Source organism: Trichoplusia ni, chromosome 4 (assembly GCF_003590095.1).
Source record: "Trichoplusia ni isolate ovarian cell line Hi5 chromosome 4, tn1, whole genome shotgun sequence".
NCBI classification, from domain to species: Eukaryota; Metazoa; Arthropoda; class Insecta; order Lepidoptera; family Noctuidae; genus Trichoplusia; species Trichoplusia ni.
Genome location: NC_039481.1, coordinates 12,015,235 through 12,034,946, shown reverse-complemented (window position 1 = coordinate 12,034,946; position 19,712 = coordinate 12,015,235). Strand labels below are relative to the sequence as shown.

At 43.1% G+C, this 19,712-nt stretch overlaps 2 protein-coding genes across 3 annotated transcripts; one reads left to right on the top strand and one right to left on the bottom strand.

Moving 5' to 3' along the window:
• Positions 1–3,747: 3,747 nt before the first annotated feature.
• On the top strand, positions 3,748–8,102 carry LOC113493098 (signal transducing adapter molecule 1). The gene is made up of 4 exons (XM_026870917.1): positions 3,748–4,027; positions 5,633–6,259; positions 6,847–7,409; positions 7,977–8,102. Exons 1-3 carry the CDS (start codon positions 3,985–3,987, stop codon positions 7,389–7,391), a joined length of 1,215 nt encoding a protein of 404 aa, XP_026726718.1. The 5' UTR covers positions 3,748–3,984; the 3' UTR covers positions 7,392–7,409; positions 7,977–8,102.
• A 1,556-nt stretch (positions 8,103–9,658) lies between these two features.
• LOC113493032 lies at positions 9,659–16,206 on the bottom strand. 2 transcript variants are annotated; one of them, XM_026870812.1, is made up of 7 exons: positions 15,320–16,206; positions 15,085–15,238; positions 14,013–14,232; positions 13,294–13,554; positions 11,749–13,146; positions 10,174–11,394; positions 9,659–10,101 (listed from the first exon to the last, which is right to left on the bottom strand). In XM_026870812.1, exons 2-7 carry the CDS (start codon positions 15,185–15,187, stop codon positions 9,879–9,881), a joined length of 3,426 nt encoding a protein of 1,141 aa, XP_026726613.1. In that variant the 5' UTR covers positions 15,188–15,238; positions 15,320–16,206; the 3' UTR covers positions 9,659–9,878. The 2 variants fall into 2 exon arrangements, with proteins under 2 accessions (XP_026726613.1, XP_026726612.1); XM_026870811.1 differs by having other exon boundaries at positions 15,085–16,206.
• Between the last annotated feature and the right edge of the window lie 3,506 nt (positions 16,207–19,712).

Genomic DNA, 19,712 nt, shown 5'->3' with positions numbered 1-19,712 from the left:
TGAGCACCGGTTTCAAGGTGTCGCTAGCTCTGAGGTCCCGGGTTCGATCCCCGGTCGGGTCAATGTAAAAATTAACGATTTTACATTGTCTCGGGTCTGGGTGTTTGTGGTACCTTCGTTGTATCTGAATTCCATAACACAAGTGCTTTAGCAACTTACTTTGGGTTCAGAACAATGTATGTGATGTTGTCCGCATTTATTTATTTTTATTTATTTATTTAAAGGTCACTGAAAGGTTACTTTTTTTTCTTTGAGGCTTTTCAAGGAAAATTTAAGCAATAAAAAACCAACAACACTTATGACCGAATAGCCTACAAACTTAAAAGAACAGTGCTCGTCGAACAGTCTAAGTATGACAACGAATCGTCCGTTCGTGGTCGTGACTCAACGAATTGGCTAAGTTACTGTAAAACGATTGGCACTATTGGATACAAACTCATCATCATCATCATCAGCCTATCGCAGTCCACTGCTGGACATAGGCCTCTCCAAGTGCACGCCACTGAGATCGATTTTCGGCTTCTCGCATCTAGCTCCTGCCAGCCGTCTTGCGCAAGTTATCACTCCACCGTGTCTGAGGACGTCCTACACTACGTTTGCGAGGCGTGGTCTCCACTCTAGAACTCGTTTACCCCAACGGTTGCAATGTCTGCCCGAGGTATACATATTTCCCAACAACTCCGAGAACGGCGCCGTGTATCGCAATCGGTTCCGGTAGAACATGATCATTGAACATGACCTTGGTTTTGTCCAAGTTCATCCGTAGGCCGATGCGTAGAGAAGATTCAGCCAGGCCGTTCAGCATCTGTTGTAGGTCCTGCAGCGTTTCCGTCATGATCACGACATCGTCAGCAAATCGCAAGTGAGAGATGTGTTCGCCATTGATGTTGATGCCGCGTCCTTTCCAGTTCAGCGTCTTGAACATATCCTCCATTGCATTAGTGAACAATTTCGGGGAAATAACATCCCCTTGTCTCACTCCTCGATGCAACCGTATGGGCCTTGTTTGCTAATTCTGTACTTGGACGGACATTGTAGCGGCTTCGTAAAGACATCTCATCACTTGGATGTATCGCCAATCTACTTGACAACGCTGCAGGGACTCCAGAACAGACCAGATTTCAACCGAGTCAAAGGCCTTCTCATAGTCCACAAATGCTAGACACAGGGGCTGATTATAATCTTCGGTCTTCTGTATAATCTGCCGCACTGTGTGGATGTGGTCTATGGTGCCGTATCCGCTCCGAAACCCAGCCTGCTCCGGTGGTTGGAATTCGTCGAGTCTTCGCGCAAGTCGGTTCGTGATCACTCTTGAGAACAGCTTATAGACGTGGCTTAGGAGGGAAATGGGTCGATAGTTCTTCAGCTGGGTTTTGTCTCCCTTTTTGAAGAACAGGACGACAACACTCCTACTCCACGCCTCTGGAGTTCTCCCTTCAAACAGGACGGCATTAAAAAGCTTTTGGAGCTCCCCTAGTAAGGGGTTTCCTCCTGCTTTTAATAGCTCTGTTGTAATGCCATCCTCGCCAGGGGCTTTTCCATTTTTGAGCTGTCTCAGAGTGATCTCGATTTCGCCACTGCTGACTTCTGGCAGGTCTTCGGTGAAATGGCGTGTTAATGTGGCTCTGGAATCCTCATTTCCGGGATCAGGTCGAGATGCATGCGATGCGTATAACCGGCCATATAAATTTTCCACTTCCGAAAGGACTGCCGGCACCGAAGAAACGACTTCTCCACTTGTTGTGGTCAGCTTCGTCAAGTGGCTTCTTCCAAGAGATTGTACGAACACCTTTGACCCCCGATTCAGCTCTAGGATACAAACTACGAAGTAAATAAAATACTACTTCGTACTTCAAACCAATAACCAAACGAAACCAAACAGCCAATACTTATATTTCGACCAATTTAGAACATCGATTATCTTCCAAGCAACCTAAGACCTTTTACGACACACTCGAGAACTTTTAAGACTCCAAACGAAACCCAATTTGTCAAGTAAACACGGTCGACTTGATTCTCGCGCGGAATCTCTTAACACCGCGATTCAGAAAATGACGTAATTTGCACAACGCCATCTATCGGATTTGGATTTCAACTATCAACATTAGTTCTATTTTTAGTCTTAAGATGTCGTTGCAAGTACTATACTGAATTGAGTAACGTAATATTTTACTTCTTGATCTCACTAAATTAATCATATCTTTTGATAGAGTGAACCGATTTCGATGAAATAAAAACTAAGTTATACCTCAAGTTGCGTATAATTTTTGTATATAAACATTGTCTGCATTGAATTCGTAGATTTTACGTGATGCGCGCACAAACAAACATACAGACAAACAGACAAAAATTTCAAAAATGATGGAAATGGGTTCTGTTACTTATCTTTTCACACGCTGGCTATTTTTTTTTTCAATTTCTTCAATGCACAAAAATGACTTTTCTACAGATTTATTATATGTATATAGAATATAGATATAGATATATAGATATATAGATAAAAGAAAGTTAGTTTGCCCTATTTATTTAGTGTAAACTTTGAAAACGTAATCACTGCTTCCTGTAATAAATCTTATTATTGTTATGACTCATGACATGTCAACAAAATCAAATTATTAGTTGAAATCAACAAAATTATCAACAAAAAACCTCTAGTACTTGGGTGTTTAGTAAACGCTAAGAAAAAATAAAATACAAATTAAATCAAATCAGATGCAAAGAATAAATCATAAAATTAATCATCTTCAATCCTCCTCATCAGTATCTGGCAAGCGATCTACTGTCTTATTATTCTCTGGCGTCTAATAGATAAACCACTAAAATGACGCCAGTGTAGGCAATCACAAAATATCATCCGGCTAAAATGGCGTAAGCCTCTGTTTGAAAAATTTGCTGAATGCCGAAAGCAACAAATGCAAAAAAATACTCGTTTTTGGTAAACTTACGACAAAAAATCACAAATATTGTTCAAAAAATTGACGGCGTAAGTAATATATTTTCCGTCGTAAAAATATGAGACCCAGATGAACCGACGCAGTATTTTTTTCTAATAAAATTGGTGTTAAAAAACGTAATTTCGATTTTTTGAGGCTTACAGCAAATACGTTTTCCTACGTCGATATGTACACGATTTTTCCGATAATGGAAATGCATTTGTTCTATTTGAACACTTTTTTAACGCGCGTTAAAAAAACTCCCGTGCGAATCAGGCCTAAACGATCGTCTTCACTTGGTTACGTCTACACTTGGCTAGCTATTTATTCCTTCAATTCTACAGTTTAAACGCCATGGCCTTGATGTTTGTAGAAATCTATTCTATACGAAACGCTTTTATCTTGGCTAGTGGGGCAGATAAAATTAATAAGAGTAAAATAAACATAACGGATAAAAAAGAAGTTTTATAGATACATTTACTTTATATTTGGGCACTGGAAAATGTTATAAAATATCACTTATTTTATAAAATTTACCGAATGCTTGTTTTCAAATCACTGAATATAATATCCATTAAATAATTTCATTTGCGTTGACATTTGCGACCCCAGACCTGTAATTATGGTATTAATTATTTTGGTTTATGGTAGGATCAAAGACATTATACTAATATACTCTACTAAATATTGTCTTTGGCCATAGTGCACAGTCTAGCTAGTAGAGTCAAAGACATTATACTATAATATGATGTCTTTGGTCTACTGATGGCAACATTGGGAAACGAACACTCAACATTTGAAAGTGACAGTGACACTGTGCTGTCATTTTGTCATTCTGTTGTAGTATTTTCGTCATTGCCTATGTAGTATTGACATTGATTTAGTGACTCAGTGATTGTATACGTTTTGATAAAATTATTCTTTGTGTTTTTATGGACGTACCAAATACAGAAAATTACAGTATTAGTAACACTTTGAACATTGTTTTCCTGTGCAAACCTGATCATTTTTAGCAGTTTTTTAGCTTTGATGGGTGTTTACGAATAGAAATATGGGGATATTCGGAAATTCTTCACCCTTTGATCAAGATGTCGGTAAGTTGTGTTGTTGTAAATCGATTGGTGTCCATTTAATATGTACAAAAAAGGATAAAAATATACATAATTATATTTCATTAATACGTAAGGTCCTTTGTAATGTCAATGTTTGCTTGCGAATAGCTGAGGTGTAGCTGTGCCTGCTGAATGAGACATTTGCTATTAACATAAGGCATTAAGTAACCCACAGGAATTAGTGTAAAAGTCATTATAGGTGCTTATTTTGGGATTAATATTAGAGATAGTGTCATTAAGTCTCTTATTACATGTTAATATTTTTATAGACCAACCACAAGTGTTGTAGTGCAATGTTCTGTAGAATGTAGTCAGGTGTCAAGTCAGGTAATGCTTCCGAAACTAGTTTGATCTGAATAAAATTTATTTACTTCTATCATCTGCCTAAACTTATAACATAATCTTGCCTAACTTTTGAATGAAGCTATGTTCAGTTTATACACTTTGAGTTATATTACTAACATCGCTAAAAAGCCTCATTCTGTATACAAGTGTACTGAACATTGATCACTGCACTTGCTCGCAGCAGTTTAACAATCCCTGATTTTAATAAACCTATAAATATTGGAAACCACGCTCACAAGCAGCCTTCTTAGAATAACAAAAGAATAGGAAAAGTCATATTGACACTAGCCCGGGATACTTTATTTATACTGTATCAACTGTGTGTCCTGGCTGAAATATACTCCTTCTATATGTGTTTTAGTCACAAAAAATGTGTTTGATAGCAGATCCTTAACTAAGTTGTTTTGTGACTGATTTTTATAGTAAGTATACACTGTTAAACAATTTCTCAGTAAGCTTTGTGATTGACTATGACAGTCAACCTCATGTGCCCCTCTTTAAAGCATAATTAAATGGATTTTGACTACAAGTAATATGATATAGATACTACAAAATCACTGTGGCTGATAGATTATAGCTGTTTTATTTCTCCAAAGTAACTGACGATTAAAATTAGTTGTTTAGTCAATCATTATCTGTTTCTTCAAAGAGACTCACCCACATTCTCAGTAAAATAGTTCATATAAAATATGTTAACTTTTTTAAGTTCCTACAAATGGAAAATAATAGCTATGTAATATACCATACTGATTAATTATTATATTTTTGTTACCATTTTATTTTTATTAAAGTTCATGCATTTGAAATAGAAAATTGTAACATTATCTCTCTAAAGAGTGTTTGTTGGTCTTCTTAGAATGATTGCAGTATACTTTTCTACACAAGGCAGATGCACAGAACTTATAGTGCACAAGCGTGTGTCCCAAATACAAGCCCACTCCCTGATATCTTAACCCCTACCCTTGTAATAAACCTTACCCGTGTAACAGTGAAGTGGAGATAGGTCAGGCACAGGATTCTCAGTTCTGTGCCTTCCTAATGGGAAACCGTGATATTTATCTTAAAAATTACATGATGATCACTAGAGAATTACAGACAATGTTCGGGTCCCATGATGTATAATACGTAAATTTTTCAATACATACCGTAAATTTATTTTTTCGGTGGTATAATACCTATAGGTAGGAGATATGCATCCTTGTGAAATCACAAGATTTTTAAGCCAGACTAATTTCTCGACAGAACGGGCGACTAGCGAGAACAACACCAGTGAAGAATGGGGACTGATAATGGAAATCTGTGACCGCGCCGGCGCGTCCACGCAGAGCGCCAAGGAGTGCCTCCGCGCCGTGATGCGGCGCCTGGCGCACCCCGACCCGCACGTGCAGGTGCACGCCGCCACGCTGCTGGACGCCTGCGTGGCCAACTGCGGCCGCGCCTTCCACCTCGAAGTGGCCTCGCGCGACTTCGAAACCGAGTACCGGCGCCTGCTGTCGCGCGCGCAGCCCGCAGTGGCCGGGCGCCTGCGCGCGCTGCTGCGCAAGTGGGCCGAGGGCGAGTTCCGCGACGACCCGCAGCTCGACCTCATCCCGTCGCTGCACGCCAAGCTGCGCGCCGAGCCGGGCGAGCCCGCGCCGCGCGCCGCCGCCGAGCCGGCCGCCGCCGCCGCCGCCGCGCAGCGCGAGCAGGACGAGCTGGCGCGCGCCATCGCGCTGTCGCTGCGTGAGGCGGCGCCCGCGCCCGCCGCCGCCGCCGCGCTCTACCCGCGCGTGGACGCGCCCGCCGCCGCGCCCGCCCGCAAGGTGCGCGCGCTCTACGACTTCGAGGCGGCCGAGGACAACGAACTCACCTTCCTGGCCGGCGAGATCGGTGAGTAGCCCACTAATTACTATTTCACAGGTTTTCAAATTGTCCATTACGCTACTGAAGCATTTTTCAATCGATTAATAAACTATTTTGTGATTCAGGACCTAAACCTAAGTCAAACCTAAATAAACCTGAAAATTATTGTTTTTAATTGTCACTTCATTCAAATTATCGAAATCGGTCTAGCCGTTACTATAGTTGTACATTGGATTTGCATCGGGTTTGAAGTTACCCTGAAATTTTTGCCTGAAAGCGTATAGGGAAGTGCCTCAAAATTGAGTTAAAAAATCCGATCGAACGGAGACGACAAACAAACAAGGAAGTCAGTGTATAAAAAAACGTGGGAACAATGGTGCCTTTCAGATGTGATCGCCAGACTACTCATTCGCGACTGATTATATGACCGATGTTAATAATTATGAAAACCCATTGATTAATTTTAGTCCACTTATCTAGAATAAGTAATGTACCATTAGAAAAATTCTGGCTGTTGCTTGTGGCTGCCACTTAAATATAACCTTCTTTGTCGCAGTCGGATAAAAGTAGGTGTCTGCTACCTCCATAGCCAGTATATGTATGTCTATTTGCAGTTCACGTGACCGACTCCAGCGACCCGAACTGGTGGAAGGGATACAACGAGCGGGGCGAGGGCCTGTTCCCGGCCAACTTCGTGACGGGCGAGCTGGGCTCGACGCCGGCGACGGTCGCGACGGGGGCGCCGCCGGCGGGCGAGGCGGGCGCGGACGCGGCGGCGGCCGGGCCGGCGGCCGACGAGCCGCCGTCCAGCATCGACGAGGCCGCCATGGACGCGGCGCTGGCGCTGCTGCACGAGGCGGACCCGCGCGAGGCGGGCGCGGGCGCGGCCGAGGCGGCGCTGGCGCGGCTGGAGGCGCGCGCGCTGGCCATGGGCGCGCTGGTGGACGCGGCGCTGGAGCGCGCCGACCGCCGCCACGCGCGCCTCACGCAGCTCAGCGCCGAGCTGGTGGACGCGCTCAACCTCTACCACTCGCTCATGCGCGACCCGCTCAAGCCGCTCTACCCGCCGCACGGCTTCCCGCCGCCCGCGCTGCACCCGCCGCCGCCCAGGTCAGCCGCCCGCGATCTCACTCTCTCTGACAGGGGTGCAAATATGTAACGAGGATACCCGTACCTGGTCTGTAAACCGTGATTGTGAAATCGGTGTTGCACTCTCTACACCCCCAGTCGCAGCACAGGTGTTGCTCACCTGCTGCCGAATTACTTTTACACTTGCAGTACGCAATAGTTTTGCAGCTACATTGGATTTTCCATATCTGTTCTCCCATAGGTGGGCTGACTGATCCCTAGTAGATTCATCTCATTTTAGATTAAAGTAGGCGTGTGCATCTTTTACCCGAGCACCCCTGCACGCCTGTTAAAAGGACTGGGAAGCTTAACAAATCTTAAGACTGTTATTTTCTTGCCAACGTCTTCGTCAGGCTTAAACATGGCAAAAACTAAACCGATATGGAAAACCGATTCCTCTGCGTACGCGAAGAACCACTAGAGGTCATTCACACACTAATAGTATTGTGATGTGACATATAGTGATGTGATGAGCAACAAAGCTTTGCTCTAGCTTTTTTCTCATAATGACTCATATAGTGTAATATTCAGGTCAAAAATAGAGCTGCAGCACTTAATCCAATTAGTCGTAAGTAAAACATCAACTGCATGCAATAAGAACAGTGTTTGTGGGCAGGTGCTGATCGCGGCCAGCGCAGTGTCGGGCCGCCGCCTACCGGGCCACGCCGCCCACTTACCATCCTGATTATATATTTACTTAATAGTAACTTGTTATTCCTTTAAAATAATATATTCTGCAAAATGTAACTTTTCTGTAGCAAATTAAATTAATAAACATTATAATATATAGCTGTATTTACTTTAACAAGTTTTATCTGTTCGGCGGGATGATGTTAAGTAAGTATAAATGACATCACTGGGTGTCACCGCTGTGGATGACATTCAATTATATAGCGACACCACATCATTATTACATCATGCGAGTTGTAAACATCATATATGTATATGCGACAAAAACATAATTATAGACCAATTTATCAACTGCCATCGACTTGATATTATCATAGTGTATGACAAAAATTTATAAAACTGTACAGATAATTGGTTATATCACTCTACAATATCTGAGACACTGACAAGATGACAAGATATCAAGGTTTTGGGATTAAGTGAAGGCGCTAGTGGCGGGCAGAGACCATTCTTGTCTAGTATAGAGGGAGGACAAAAATCAAAAATCAAAAGGAATAATAATACTATAATAATAATATTTATTTATTTCTGACTACATTATGCAGGTAATATACTAATGGCTTTTCTTTCATACCATTTCTAGTTATTTTGGTGCGATTCATGATATTCATTAGACGCATTAACGTCTATAAGAAATAATAATTTGAGGTTGTACTTCATCAGGTGTAGTCGTGGCTGTGTATGAAGATTGCAACGCATTGCCATACACCGAGACAAAAACGCGGATGACGTAGCACGATGGTTCAGGTTTAGTCAGTAAAAGTCTGATACTACCCATTTCCTCCCCGAGGGAATGAGTGTCCATGAGGATTCCCCCGCCCTACAAAAAAACGCAAGACAAGTGCGAGTTGAACTCGCGTGAAGAGGGTTCCGTACGATGTTACCTATCATGTTTTTGGAGTTAAAAAATATGTTCTCCCACACATTCCACCTACAAATGTAAGTTGCTACGCATAATATTGAGTGATTTACCATGTTATTTTAATATCATGGACTTCTTATAGGTTTTCCTATAATCTATAAGGAGAAAACGAATTTCAGTATTTTTTTCAAAATTTTAGGTTCAGTAATTTCGGAGATAAGGGGGGGGGGAGGAATGGTCAATTTTCGTCTATTTTCTTGAATAACTTGGAAACTATTTATTTTAAAATTACAAAAAAATACATTTAAGATCTTCTCAACAAGACCTTTCATTTGATATGCCACACGATACAGTTTTCAGAAAAAAAAATCCCCTTCCCCCCCAAAAATGACCCCCCATATACAGATTTCATCTGTTCATGTCACACCTCTGGGTTTGGGTCACAGGAATTGATATGTGTACCAAATTTCAACTTAATCGGTCTAATAGATTCGGAGATAATTGACTGTAAGCGACGGACGGACAGACACACGAGTGATCCTATAAGGGTTCCGTTTTTGTATTCAGACGTACGGAATCCTAAAAAAAAAAATATTCTGCTTGATGTACAAAGTGGTCGGAAAATGCGTTCGCCATAGCAGTGTGTTTGTAACCCCATTATTTTGTATTCTCCGTCATACAGGCCAGGCTGTTAGTAATTCGAGAGAATGCATTTTATTAATTAATTACGTAAGTTATTATTTAAGTCTTATATAATATATAGTGTTTATTCCCCCACTTTCAATCCACTATACCTAATCGCTTTAAAACGTAGCCTTACCTACTTTTTAGCCTTTTTTACGCGCTTAACTATCAAAATTCCATTGATATCAATATACTATTTTAGTTTAGCCGCACAGAGTTACTTTCACATAAGTAATATTGTCTTAGTAAAATGTAAGCTACTATTAGACGGCAACTTTCATGTTAAACTTCAAGCTGGTCGATCATGTCCAGGGGAGAGTCCGGCGGCAGCAACTCTATGGAGGGAGACTCTCCTAAGCCGCTGTCGGCGTCGGCGGGCTCGTCCCACTCGTTGCGCAGCGCCGCGCTGAGCGCCAGCGGGCGCGCCGCCAGGTAGGCGTGCACCTCGGCCGCGCTCGGCCGCCGCTCCGCCTCGCGCTGCCAGCACAGCCGCGCCAGCCCGCACCTGCACACGGAACCGTCAGCCACGCCGCACTCCCACACGGGTGCCCCTCGCCCCGCCCCCGTAACTACTCACGTCTGAGGCGTGGCGTCCAGGGGCAGCGGCGGGCATCCTCCGGCCGCCACGTACTCCAGCACGCGCAGCGGCGACATGCTGCCGTAGGGCCGCGCCCCCAGCGTCACGAGCTCCAGCACGAGCACGCCTAGCGCCCACACGTCCGTGGCCCCCGAGAAGACCCCATGCGCGAGACTCTCGGGTGCCATCCACAGCACGGGGAACATGCCGCGGCGCCGGCAGGCGTACTCCGGGGCGCCGTCCGCGCCCGCCACGGTCTCGCGCGCCATGCCGAAGTCGGCCAGCTTCAGCGAGCGGCGCGCGTCCACCAGGCAGTTGGCGGCGCGCACGTCGCGGTGCACGACGCCGCGCGAGCTCAGGTAGGCCAGCGCCGCGGCCGCCTCGCGCGCCAGCCGCGTCAGCGCCTCGCTCGACACGTGCGCCGCCTCCTCGTAGGACGCGAAGGACTCGCGACCTGCGCAATCTGCGCCTTCGGCGAGGTGGCGACGAGCTCGCAGGTAGCCGAGTAGGTCGCCAAAAAATGCTAGTTCCATGAGCACTAGCGGCGGCCCGTCTGAGATGCACACACCGATTAGACGAACGACGTGCTCATGGTCGAGGGAGGCAATCGTGCATGCTTCACGTAGAAATTCACTCTCTTCGGTGGGTGCGGCATTTTCACGTAGTGCTTTTGCTGCTACGTAACGAGAACAGTGGCTTTTTGATCGTAGAAGTGCTAGACGGACGCATCCAAACTGACCAGATCCGAGTTCCTCTCTTAACTCTAAGGCTTCACGTTTCACTAGGTACGCGGCCAATACAACGGCCACGTGCTGACGGCGTGCCAGTAATTCGTTTTCACGTGCTTTCAATAGCCTGGCTATCCGGCGCTGCAGCATTCGGCGGTACATAAAAATTGAGACCGGTGCTAGAATCAGCAACAGTAGCGCGGTGATCCACAAGACGTCGTAGCAGTGATGTTCGAAGTCGTCTCCGACGCGCGCCATGCAGCTGGATGCGCCGTCGTCGAGCGGAAGGTACTCGGGCCGCTTGTAGGGCCCGCTCACGCTCGCGCTAACATTGCGCTCACTCGCGTTTACTCGCCAAGACGCCAGCCGCAACAATTCATCTCCGTTCCACTCGTCCACGAATACAAAGCTCTCTTCCACCACTGCTTCCTTGTATTGCAGAATATGGTTAATGCCTTTTATGGGCTTCTGTTCGAGGCTGTCGTAGAGCGCCCTGCAATAATTTTTTTTATATATACATATTAAAGATAAGTCCTCATTGCTCATAGCAACAGACCAAATGGAACCACCATTTGGTCTGTTGCTATGAGCAATGTTGCTGTATTGTTTGAAATTATTAATGGGACGACAAAATTAGTTGATCACAATCGCCACCGAGCCTCGATACTTTTTTTAATTGATATAGAATTTATTTTACATACACACACAGCACATTACATATTATATTGCTGACAGCTGCCTGCTCGTAGTACCTACGGTTTTTTTGTATTAATTATAGTATCTAGTAGATTATATCTATTTATTGCAAGTATACCTATGAATTGCATGGACTTGTTCCAATACTAACGTCATGGTGTGATCGGAGTGCAGGTCGCGTCGCGTGTTAGGGTGAGTGCGCAGCATGCGACTGAGACCGGCATAAAGCGTGAGCAGCGCATCGGCAAGACCGAGCGCGCGCGGTGGCCACCAGCGGCGGCCCTTCCACTTCGAGCTCAGCTTTTTCAGCAACGGCGCCTGCCTGGCCTCGAACGTCAAGCCCTGTTCACCGCGTGCCCAGAACGACACCGTCAACACAGTCGTTTTTGCCGCCGCCACTGGCCACTCGCGGAGAATCCACACGTAACCTTGGGCAAAGCTCATTTCAAGTTCTATCGCAGCTGTCATGATAACGGCGGCAGCTTCGGGATCCGCGTTCACGAATATGATGCGTGCTTTCATTAGCAATGATCGCAAATAATCTTTTGCCTCTGTTTTCGAAGGTCGCAATGGTATCTGGTAATTATGATGAGCGAATGGAGCCCCATCGCTGATTTCAGCATAGAGTTCCGTGGCCAGCGGCGTCGGCTGGGAAAGCACGGCCAGGCGAGTCCAGCCGGAGTCGCGCACGAAGCGCTGCAGCGCTCGCGCCAGGTGCCGCGGGCGGCCCAGCACGCGCCAGGCGGCGGGGGGCGCGGCCGAGGGGCTGGCGGGCGCGGCGTCTGTCAGTAGCAGCGGCAATCGTAGGCGCGAAGCCTGCGCCATTGCGTCTGCCGCGCCCGCCCCGCCTGCTGCAATCACAGCCACCACCCGGTGCCTCTCCATGTACTGGCTCTGCTGATACATGGCCGAACTCAGGTTATACGGGTCGGAACAATCGATGTATTCCTTGTATACGGATATTTCTAAGTTACTTTTCTTCATTTGTCTATGAGCATGAAGAGAGACGATATTTATAAGATTGTCGTATTCCGCTGAATCGGGATCGCCCTCGCAATAATATACAAACACGCTGTAGGGCAATACGTCGTATTTTTTTTTCAAACGACTTTTATGTTTCACTGCCCAAGCGCATGCTGCCTCTTCTGTGTTTGTACCGTTTCCTTCGAGCTCAAGTATCACCCTCATCGATTCAGGAGAAGGCTTAAAGTCATAAACGAATTGTATAAGATTTGGTTCATATGACTGCAACATATTAACATCGGCAACACGTATTGCAATGTCGGTATCCAGTTCCTGTCGGCAAATCGACTCGTCTGAGATACAAGGGGGAGGTTCCACAACATACACATTTGGGTCTTCCTGCCAGAAGTCATAGTCTATAAATAAAAACGAATGATTAGCAGTTCGAATATAGCGGGCGAGCGTGGTGCGGTTCACTATCTGGCTGCGGAGGGCGACGCCGGCGGCGGCAGCACGGCACACCACCTCGGTCAGGACAGTCTCGCTCGCGCCGTACAAATCTAGCTTTTGCAACTTTTCGCCCCCACTGCAATATTACACAGTTGTATTATCTATACATTGCGCTGAAGTGGACCAAAACATTTCGGAATTACACTTTATGTCGGAGTGTTATCGGCAAAGTTCGTTATCTTGTTAGGGGTGCTAACATAATACTATTTTAAGGTATACTAACTATTGAGTGGAAGACGAATTGTAGAGGAAGCCGCAGAGCTGGAGAGCCGTAGTGTTGGTATAGAAGGACCAGCGCACGCGATGGCTGCAGGCGGCCGCCTGCGTCTTGTTCGTAAAGCGCACTAGGCGCGCGAGTAGCACGCGGCGCGCGGGCACGTCGCTGGCGCCGAGCTCGGCCAGGCACGTGCCCGCCAGACCTGGCGCCGCGCTCTCGTTCCACTTCGGCCGGCGCGGCTCCCACGCTGTCGATACAGCTATCACGCTGCACGGACCACGTGCCACAATTACAATATCGTCTACTTCAATTAATTATTTGTCACTTTGTACCATGAAAATATAATATATCCATAGATTATTAATTATACGGGGTCATGTTCGATAATCCCCAATCCTTACTTTATTACACGTACACATTAGTATTTGCACCTTTGAAAAGACTTTCAGTTATGCATTCGGGCCGATAGCAGAATTGTTATCAGCTGTTAATCTGCAAGACGAAGAAATTCGATGAAGAATGCCGAGGGAAAATTTAAAGGGACGGATTCTGATTTTCAAATATTTCCATACTTACTCTTATGCATGGAGAAAATGGCTAAAATCATATTTTTTTAAAGTCCGTCAATCTTTTAGTACTTCACAATATTTATGACACGGCAACAGCTAGTTGCCCGAGTCGGAGTTTTCGGCGAAGTTATTCTGCGTGTGTGGGCCGGTACATACGTTTCATTCCAGGTCATGGGGATCTGTTTGTAGCGTGTGATGAGGTCGGCGAGGCCGGTAGGCTCGCTCGCTAGCTGCAGGTTCCGGTAGCGCAGCGCGTGCCGCAGCAGCACCAGCAGCAGCGCGGCGGCGGCGCGCGCCGGCTCGCTGTCCCACACCAGCTGCACGCGCACTTCGTGCCCCTCCGCGGTCACCGTGCGCTCACCCAGCTGGGACAGACCTGCCATTACACCACTGCTAATTAAACTCACCAGTTAACTATATTTTGTGAATCCCTCTGCTTAAACATACACTACGATTATAATTTGAGTTTTTTGTAGGAACTGCTTCGTAGTTTATTACCACACCACCAAGCTTAAACATCTTCGCAATATAAGTGAAGTTTCCTCACTTTAATAATTATTTTGACAGCTGCGCTGGTATTGATGTTATTGTAGGCAATAGGTAGGTACTACATGATTTCAAAGTAATGCAAATTAGGATAAAACTTTAAATACAAAAACACTAATAGGCAAGATTATAGAATTCTATAATTCGCTTATTACTTACCACATCCCCGCCGGTTAGACCTTGGCTATCGTTTGTTGGGCATTGTGTAATTAAAAGTAGTCCTCAAGGTAATATTATGTTGTGATAAATCATCTAATTATACATATTATAATAAAAATATAACGGATCGCTGTCTTTAGATGGACGATATAATATGATAAAAAAGAATATAGGAGAACTTTATCAACGCAATAGTACTCGAAACATGTCAGTGATGATAGATCGATCCCAGTACCTACAGTGTGATATGACCACTTTCGAGAACTGGGTCGGGCACATACTTATATACTTATACGGCACCTTAGATTCCACAAGTTTGTAATTCAAAGCATACTGCTGATGGATAACCCTGGCCACTTGTTTATATCTGTGCAAGTATTCGCAGAACTCCCTTATTATTATTTTTTGCGTTGATGAAGTTCTCCTATAATATGAGCACACCTTAAAATGATTACTGAGCGCAATAACTTTATATGCACCATCATTGATAGGTGAGACAGAAGGGCGAGGCGGTGGTACTCACGGTGCTGGTGGAGGCGCGCCAGCTCGTCGCAGGGCAGCGAGCCCGCGCGCGCCGCCAGCACGCCCAGCGTGACCAGCGCGCCCAGCAGCACACACGACCACATGAGGCACTAATACAGGACACAACACCGACTCGGCGCACTTGACGGCCTTCTCTGGAGTCAATTTTCGTTTTTACTACGCCTTTACAAGGCCAGCTTGTGCCAATAATAGAAACGTGATAAGCAATGCCATACATGCCGTTTTCCTCAAATGCTGAACTCGATTAAATAACGTTTTACCAATATCTCATTTGTTTTTTAGTTTTTGTAGGATTATGTGTAGTTTCCTAGTGTTTGTAGTTTTTAAGTTGGTTTGCATACGAACTAAGGACTACTGAACTTCTATTTCTGTGCCTGAGTTTCAGAAAGTTGTTTCAATTTCACTGATAACAAAGTTAACTACCGCGTTATTAACAAAGTTGCTCCTGTGTTCCCATGCTTAAATCTTTAAAACTACGCGAAATATTCTGATGCGGTATTTTTGATAGATAGAACGTGTATACGTATGTACGAGTAGGTACTTATAATATAGTAGAGAAACACTAATAAATTTACAGTCTTCTAATGTAGATACTGATATAATTTCCTTGAGAACTAGCCTGACCCTAAGAGATTCAAAATCATGAACTACAATATTGAATACGTTAAAAGTTTCTGTAAAAATCCGCCACACCATATATGTCTATCTTTTAAATTTAGCTTTAACTTTGTAAGGGATAAAGGTGTTTTTGTTGATATGGTACTAATCCTTATCAAACTTAATACGTTACAAGTTTTCAATTCAAACGAAATTGCTCTGTTTGGCATTTAATGTCCTTAAATGTTTTAGATGATATCACAGTTTTAATACGAGTAAGCATTCACACTCACACAACGCCAATACGAGTAGTAGACAATATATAACAGACAGACATAGGTACTCATATATTGAGTACATACATAATATAAACAGAACATATCCAGACTGAGACTAAAAGATCTTAAACAACGTCGACTTATGACGAATTAATGAGAACCGATTTTTTTTAGGGAGAGGTATTCCAGGTTATCTAAGTTTTTTAAGTATAATACATGCATAATTGACTGGCCTGTTGGTCTAGTGGTTAGTGACCCTGACTGCTATACCAGAGGTCGTGGGTTCGATTCCAACCCAGGACAAATGTTTGTGTGATGAGTACGATCATTTGTTCTGTGTCTGGGTGTAATTTATCTATTACTAGCTGTTACCCGCGACTTCGTCCGCGTGGTTAGAAAATATAACTTAGGATTTTTTTTAAATCGGATTACTTTTTTTGCGTTTCTGCCCTTAGTTGTAACATAATTCATTACTGATCTGCTCCTATTAATCATAGATTGATAGTAGATATATATCCTATTGCCTTCCTGAGTTAATGGACTGACACTGAAATATTTTTTTTATACCGCTCAGTAGTTTCTGAGATTAGGGCGTTCAAGCGTGACAAACTCTTCAGCTTTATAATATAAGTAGGTATGTGTAAGTTATGTGCGTGTGTTAGAATATTGTTATTTAAAAAGTATTAGATATGCAACATTATAAAATAATTGATTAAAATTTATAAAATGACCAATAAATTATCGGCTTATTCGTTAATAATTATACACTGTTTAAATATATAAAGACTTTAAAGAGTATTAGTTATGATTGTTGTTGAGTAGTGGGGGTATTTGAGATATAAACCCTTACTTCGCCAGAGCGAGGACAATTTTTGTTGGAGCAGTGTGATTACGATAGTGAACGGACGTTATTGTTTACCTGTTGCTGTGTACAAATTAAGAGATAAGTATATAAATGTTTCTATTGACCATTTATACTGTAAATGCCTCTATTTTTACATTTCAGTTATAATTTGTCTTAATCTAGCTCTGTTATTGTAAAAATAAAATACAATTATGTGTACCTACAAAATATATTTTTACTTGAATTGATTTCACCATACATATTTCAATACTCTCTTTTCTCTTGTTATATGTGTATTTTTAAATTCTATCACGTGCATATAGGAAAAATTAAACTTAAGGAATGTTTTTTAAATAATATCATAAAGAGGTAAAATTTGTGAGTCTGTGAATTGGGGGGATAATCTCAACATATGCTGAACCGATTTCGGAAATTCTTTTACTAATAGAAAGTCATGTTATTTTTTTTTGCACCTCTGGCAAGTCACTTTTCCTTCAAAGATTGGACAGGGTTTTTCATACACACTGTAATAATACCCAAACAAAGTCGTCTAATAGCGTGGGGACGTGGCAGCAAGTTCTCAAGATGATGGTAGAGTGTTTCAATCCATTACACACCGATCGCGTGCTTCTGCCGGTCAGAAATATGAGCCGGTGGGTCATTTTCATGTCATGATAATTCGATACGAAATATATTTGTAAAAACTTTGGTTAATTTTTAGGCAATAATGACCAATAAGGTGGTAAACTTGGGCTTGCACATTCAATGTCAGCATAAATCGGCCTTCTTAAATCTGTTGCACCAAAAAATGGAATATGAATGGTCACCGCTTACCATTCTTAATATTTCAATACGTACTTTCCCAACTGAGAAGAACATACCGTTTGTTTCTTTTTGCCATTTAAAACCTTCTTAATATATACCGAACCATAACTGATGTCGGAATCTGTAGCGCAGTCAATCATGGGAGTATAGGAAAATGCACTCCGTTCCTTATCAACCTAAGGCCGCCATGCCTTGCGGCAACATTTTAAGACACATCCGATACGTTATGTCAGATGATTTCGACATTGTTCAAAGAATGTCGAAGGCGACCAGAATTGAAATGTTCGTTGCGCTCTTTTTCTGTCTCATAATGCCGTTCTCCAGTTATTCTTTCTTCCTGACTTTCTAATTGATTATGAATATTTTAGTGTGTGAGTGTTCGGTACAATTTATGTTTATCTCGGTCAGACTGTTGACCATCACGTTCATCACTTGTTTCAAAAGACTTATTAGTAGATATGCAAATTCGCTGAGAACTCGAGCATAATTTTCTATCAGTAAACGTCTCCGACTCGCGATACAATGCGTGACGTTCACGATCAGCGGACTGTCGCGCATGTTCTGCACTTGCCTCTAGAGATCTAGAAGCAGATGCGTAGATACGCTGAGATATCAAACGCAATTAACGCTACGGGGCGAGTTGTAGCCTGATGTTCCGAACGGCATCAACTCTCGCCTGACGCTCTTCAATAGATTCTTGGGAACTTATGATCCTCCATATTTTAGCTCCTTTGAAACGTTGGGAAAGATTTACCTTTTTTTAGTCATGGTTATAGTTTTATTGCGAAGTTACCTGATCAAGTAAAATGTAAGTGACTGGTCCGCTGGCTACTACGTAGGTTTTATGACAATATATAAAACAATAAAGACTTCTTTTAAGTAATTTACTTTTCAAACTATGACAGACATCAAAATATGTCAAATGTTTGACATGAAAGTAAGGTAAAGGCACCTAATTCCGCGGTGTTTTCATTATAAATTAAAAGAACATATTATAAATTAAGTATTTATAAATTGAGTATTTAATATACCTTTCTGTAGAATTGGTAATTTTTATTAGAAGTGTTATTTATCTTAATTTTGAAATATAGTCACAGATTGACTGTATAAAAGATAAAAAATGTTAAATAGATAGGTAGATAGATTAGAAATATATAAGTATGTTTATCAGTCGCCTAGTACTCATAATACAAGCTCTGCTTAGTTTGAGACTAGATGGCGTTGTGTGAAAAAAAAAAATTAGTACAGAAACACACACACAGCCATTCGAATTAAATCATTATTTTTGTTAACATGGACTGTTAAAACTAATAAATTCTTACCCACATAAGTACGTTAATCGTAACAAGTATTGCTATTACTGTAGTTGCTTAGTTGCTTCCACTTCACTTGATTGCTATTAATATCTTAGAAGATATTAGTTTCCGCGGCAAGCAGTTGTTGTTGATGCGATTTAGCAGTAGCTCTGAACGTTTTCTTTAAGGAAATTCTGTATCTTGACATTGAACCCGAGCTAAGCCGGGGCGCGTCGCTAGTTACCAATATCGAATTATATCTTCGGTTATTTATAATTTTTTAGCGTTTCCGCGGTGCCAGGAGCAGCTCCCAGTGTAGCCGCAAAACTTAGAACATGTGATGATGCAGGACAAATATCGCGTCCCACACCAAAGGCCAATTCAATTCCGAAGGCAGCAATGACATTCCATCAGGTCTCTTACGATCGTTGCGTACCCGAACATTGGGTTCTATAACGGCGCTTACACCAGCAGTAACAAGAGAACGACGATTTTATTTTACAATTACAAATCGAAAACGATTAAACGCGAACTTAAAATCGGTATATAAAGCTTTCCTATGTCTATGTTCCGGGTAATAAATTATCTGTGTACCTACCATGTTTCGTCTATATCCCTTCACAGGTTTTTGCGTGAAAGGGAATAAACACCCATTCATCCATACATACAAATTATCATGGTTAAAATATTATAAGTAGGAATTAGTAGGATGCAACAGAATCGTCCAAAAAACGAGATAAGTGAGTCCACGATTTAAATCTCTCTTTTT

Excerpts from the sequence above, each read along its gene's own strand:
- LOC113493032 (XM_026870811.1), bottom strand. The coding sequence starts at position 15,187 with ATGTGGTCGTGTGTGCTGCTGGGCGCGCTGGTCACGCTGGGCGTGCTG. Across the intron at positions 13,147-13,293 it reads AATTCGTCTTCCACTCAATA|TGGGGGCGAAAAGTTGCAAA; the intron begins GTTAGTATACCT and ends GTAATATTGCAG. Across the intron at positions 10,102-10,173 it reads CTGGACGCCACGCCTCAGAC|GTGCGGGCTGGCGCGGCTGT; the intron begins GTGAGTAGTTAC and ends TTCCGTGTGCAG.
- LOC113493098 (XM_026870917.1), top strand. The coding sequence starts at position 3,985 with ATGGGGATATTCGGAAATTCTTCACCCTTTGATCAAGATGTCG. Across the intron at positions 4,028-5,632 it reads ACCCTTTGATCAAGATGTCG|AACGGGCGACTAGCGAGAAC; the intron begins GTAAGTTGTGTT and ends ATTTCTCGACAG. Across the intron at positions 6,260-6,846 it reads CTTCCTGGCCGGCGAGATCG|TTCACGTGACCGACTCCAGC; the intron begins GTGAGTAGCCCA and ends GTCTATTTGCAG.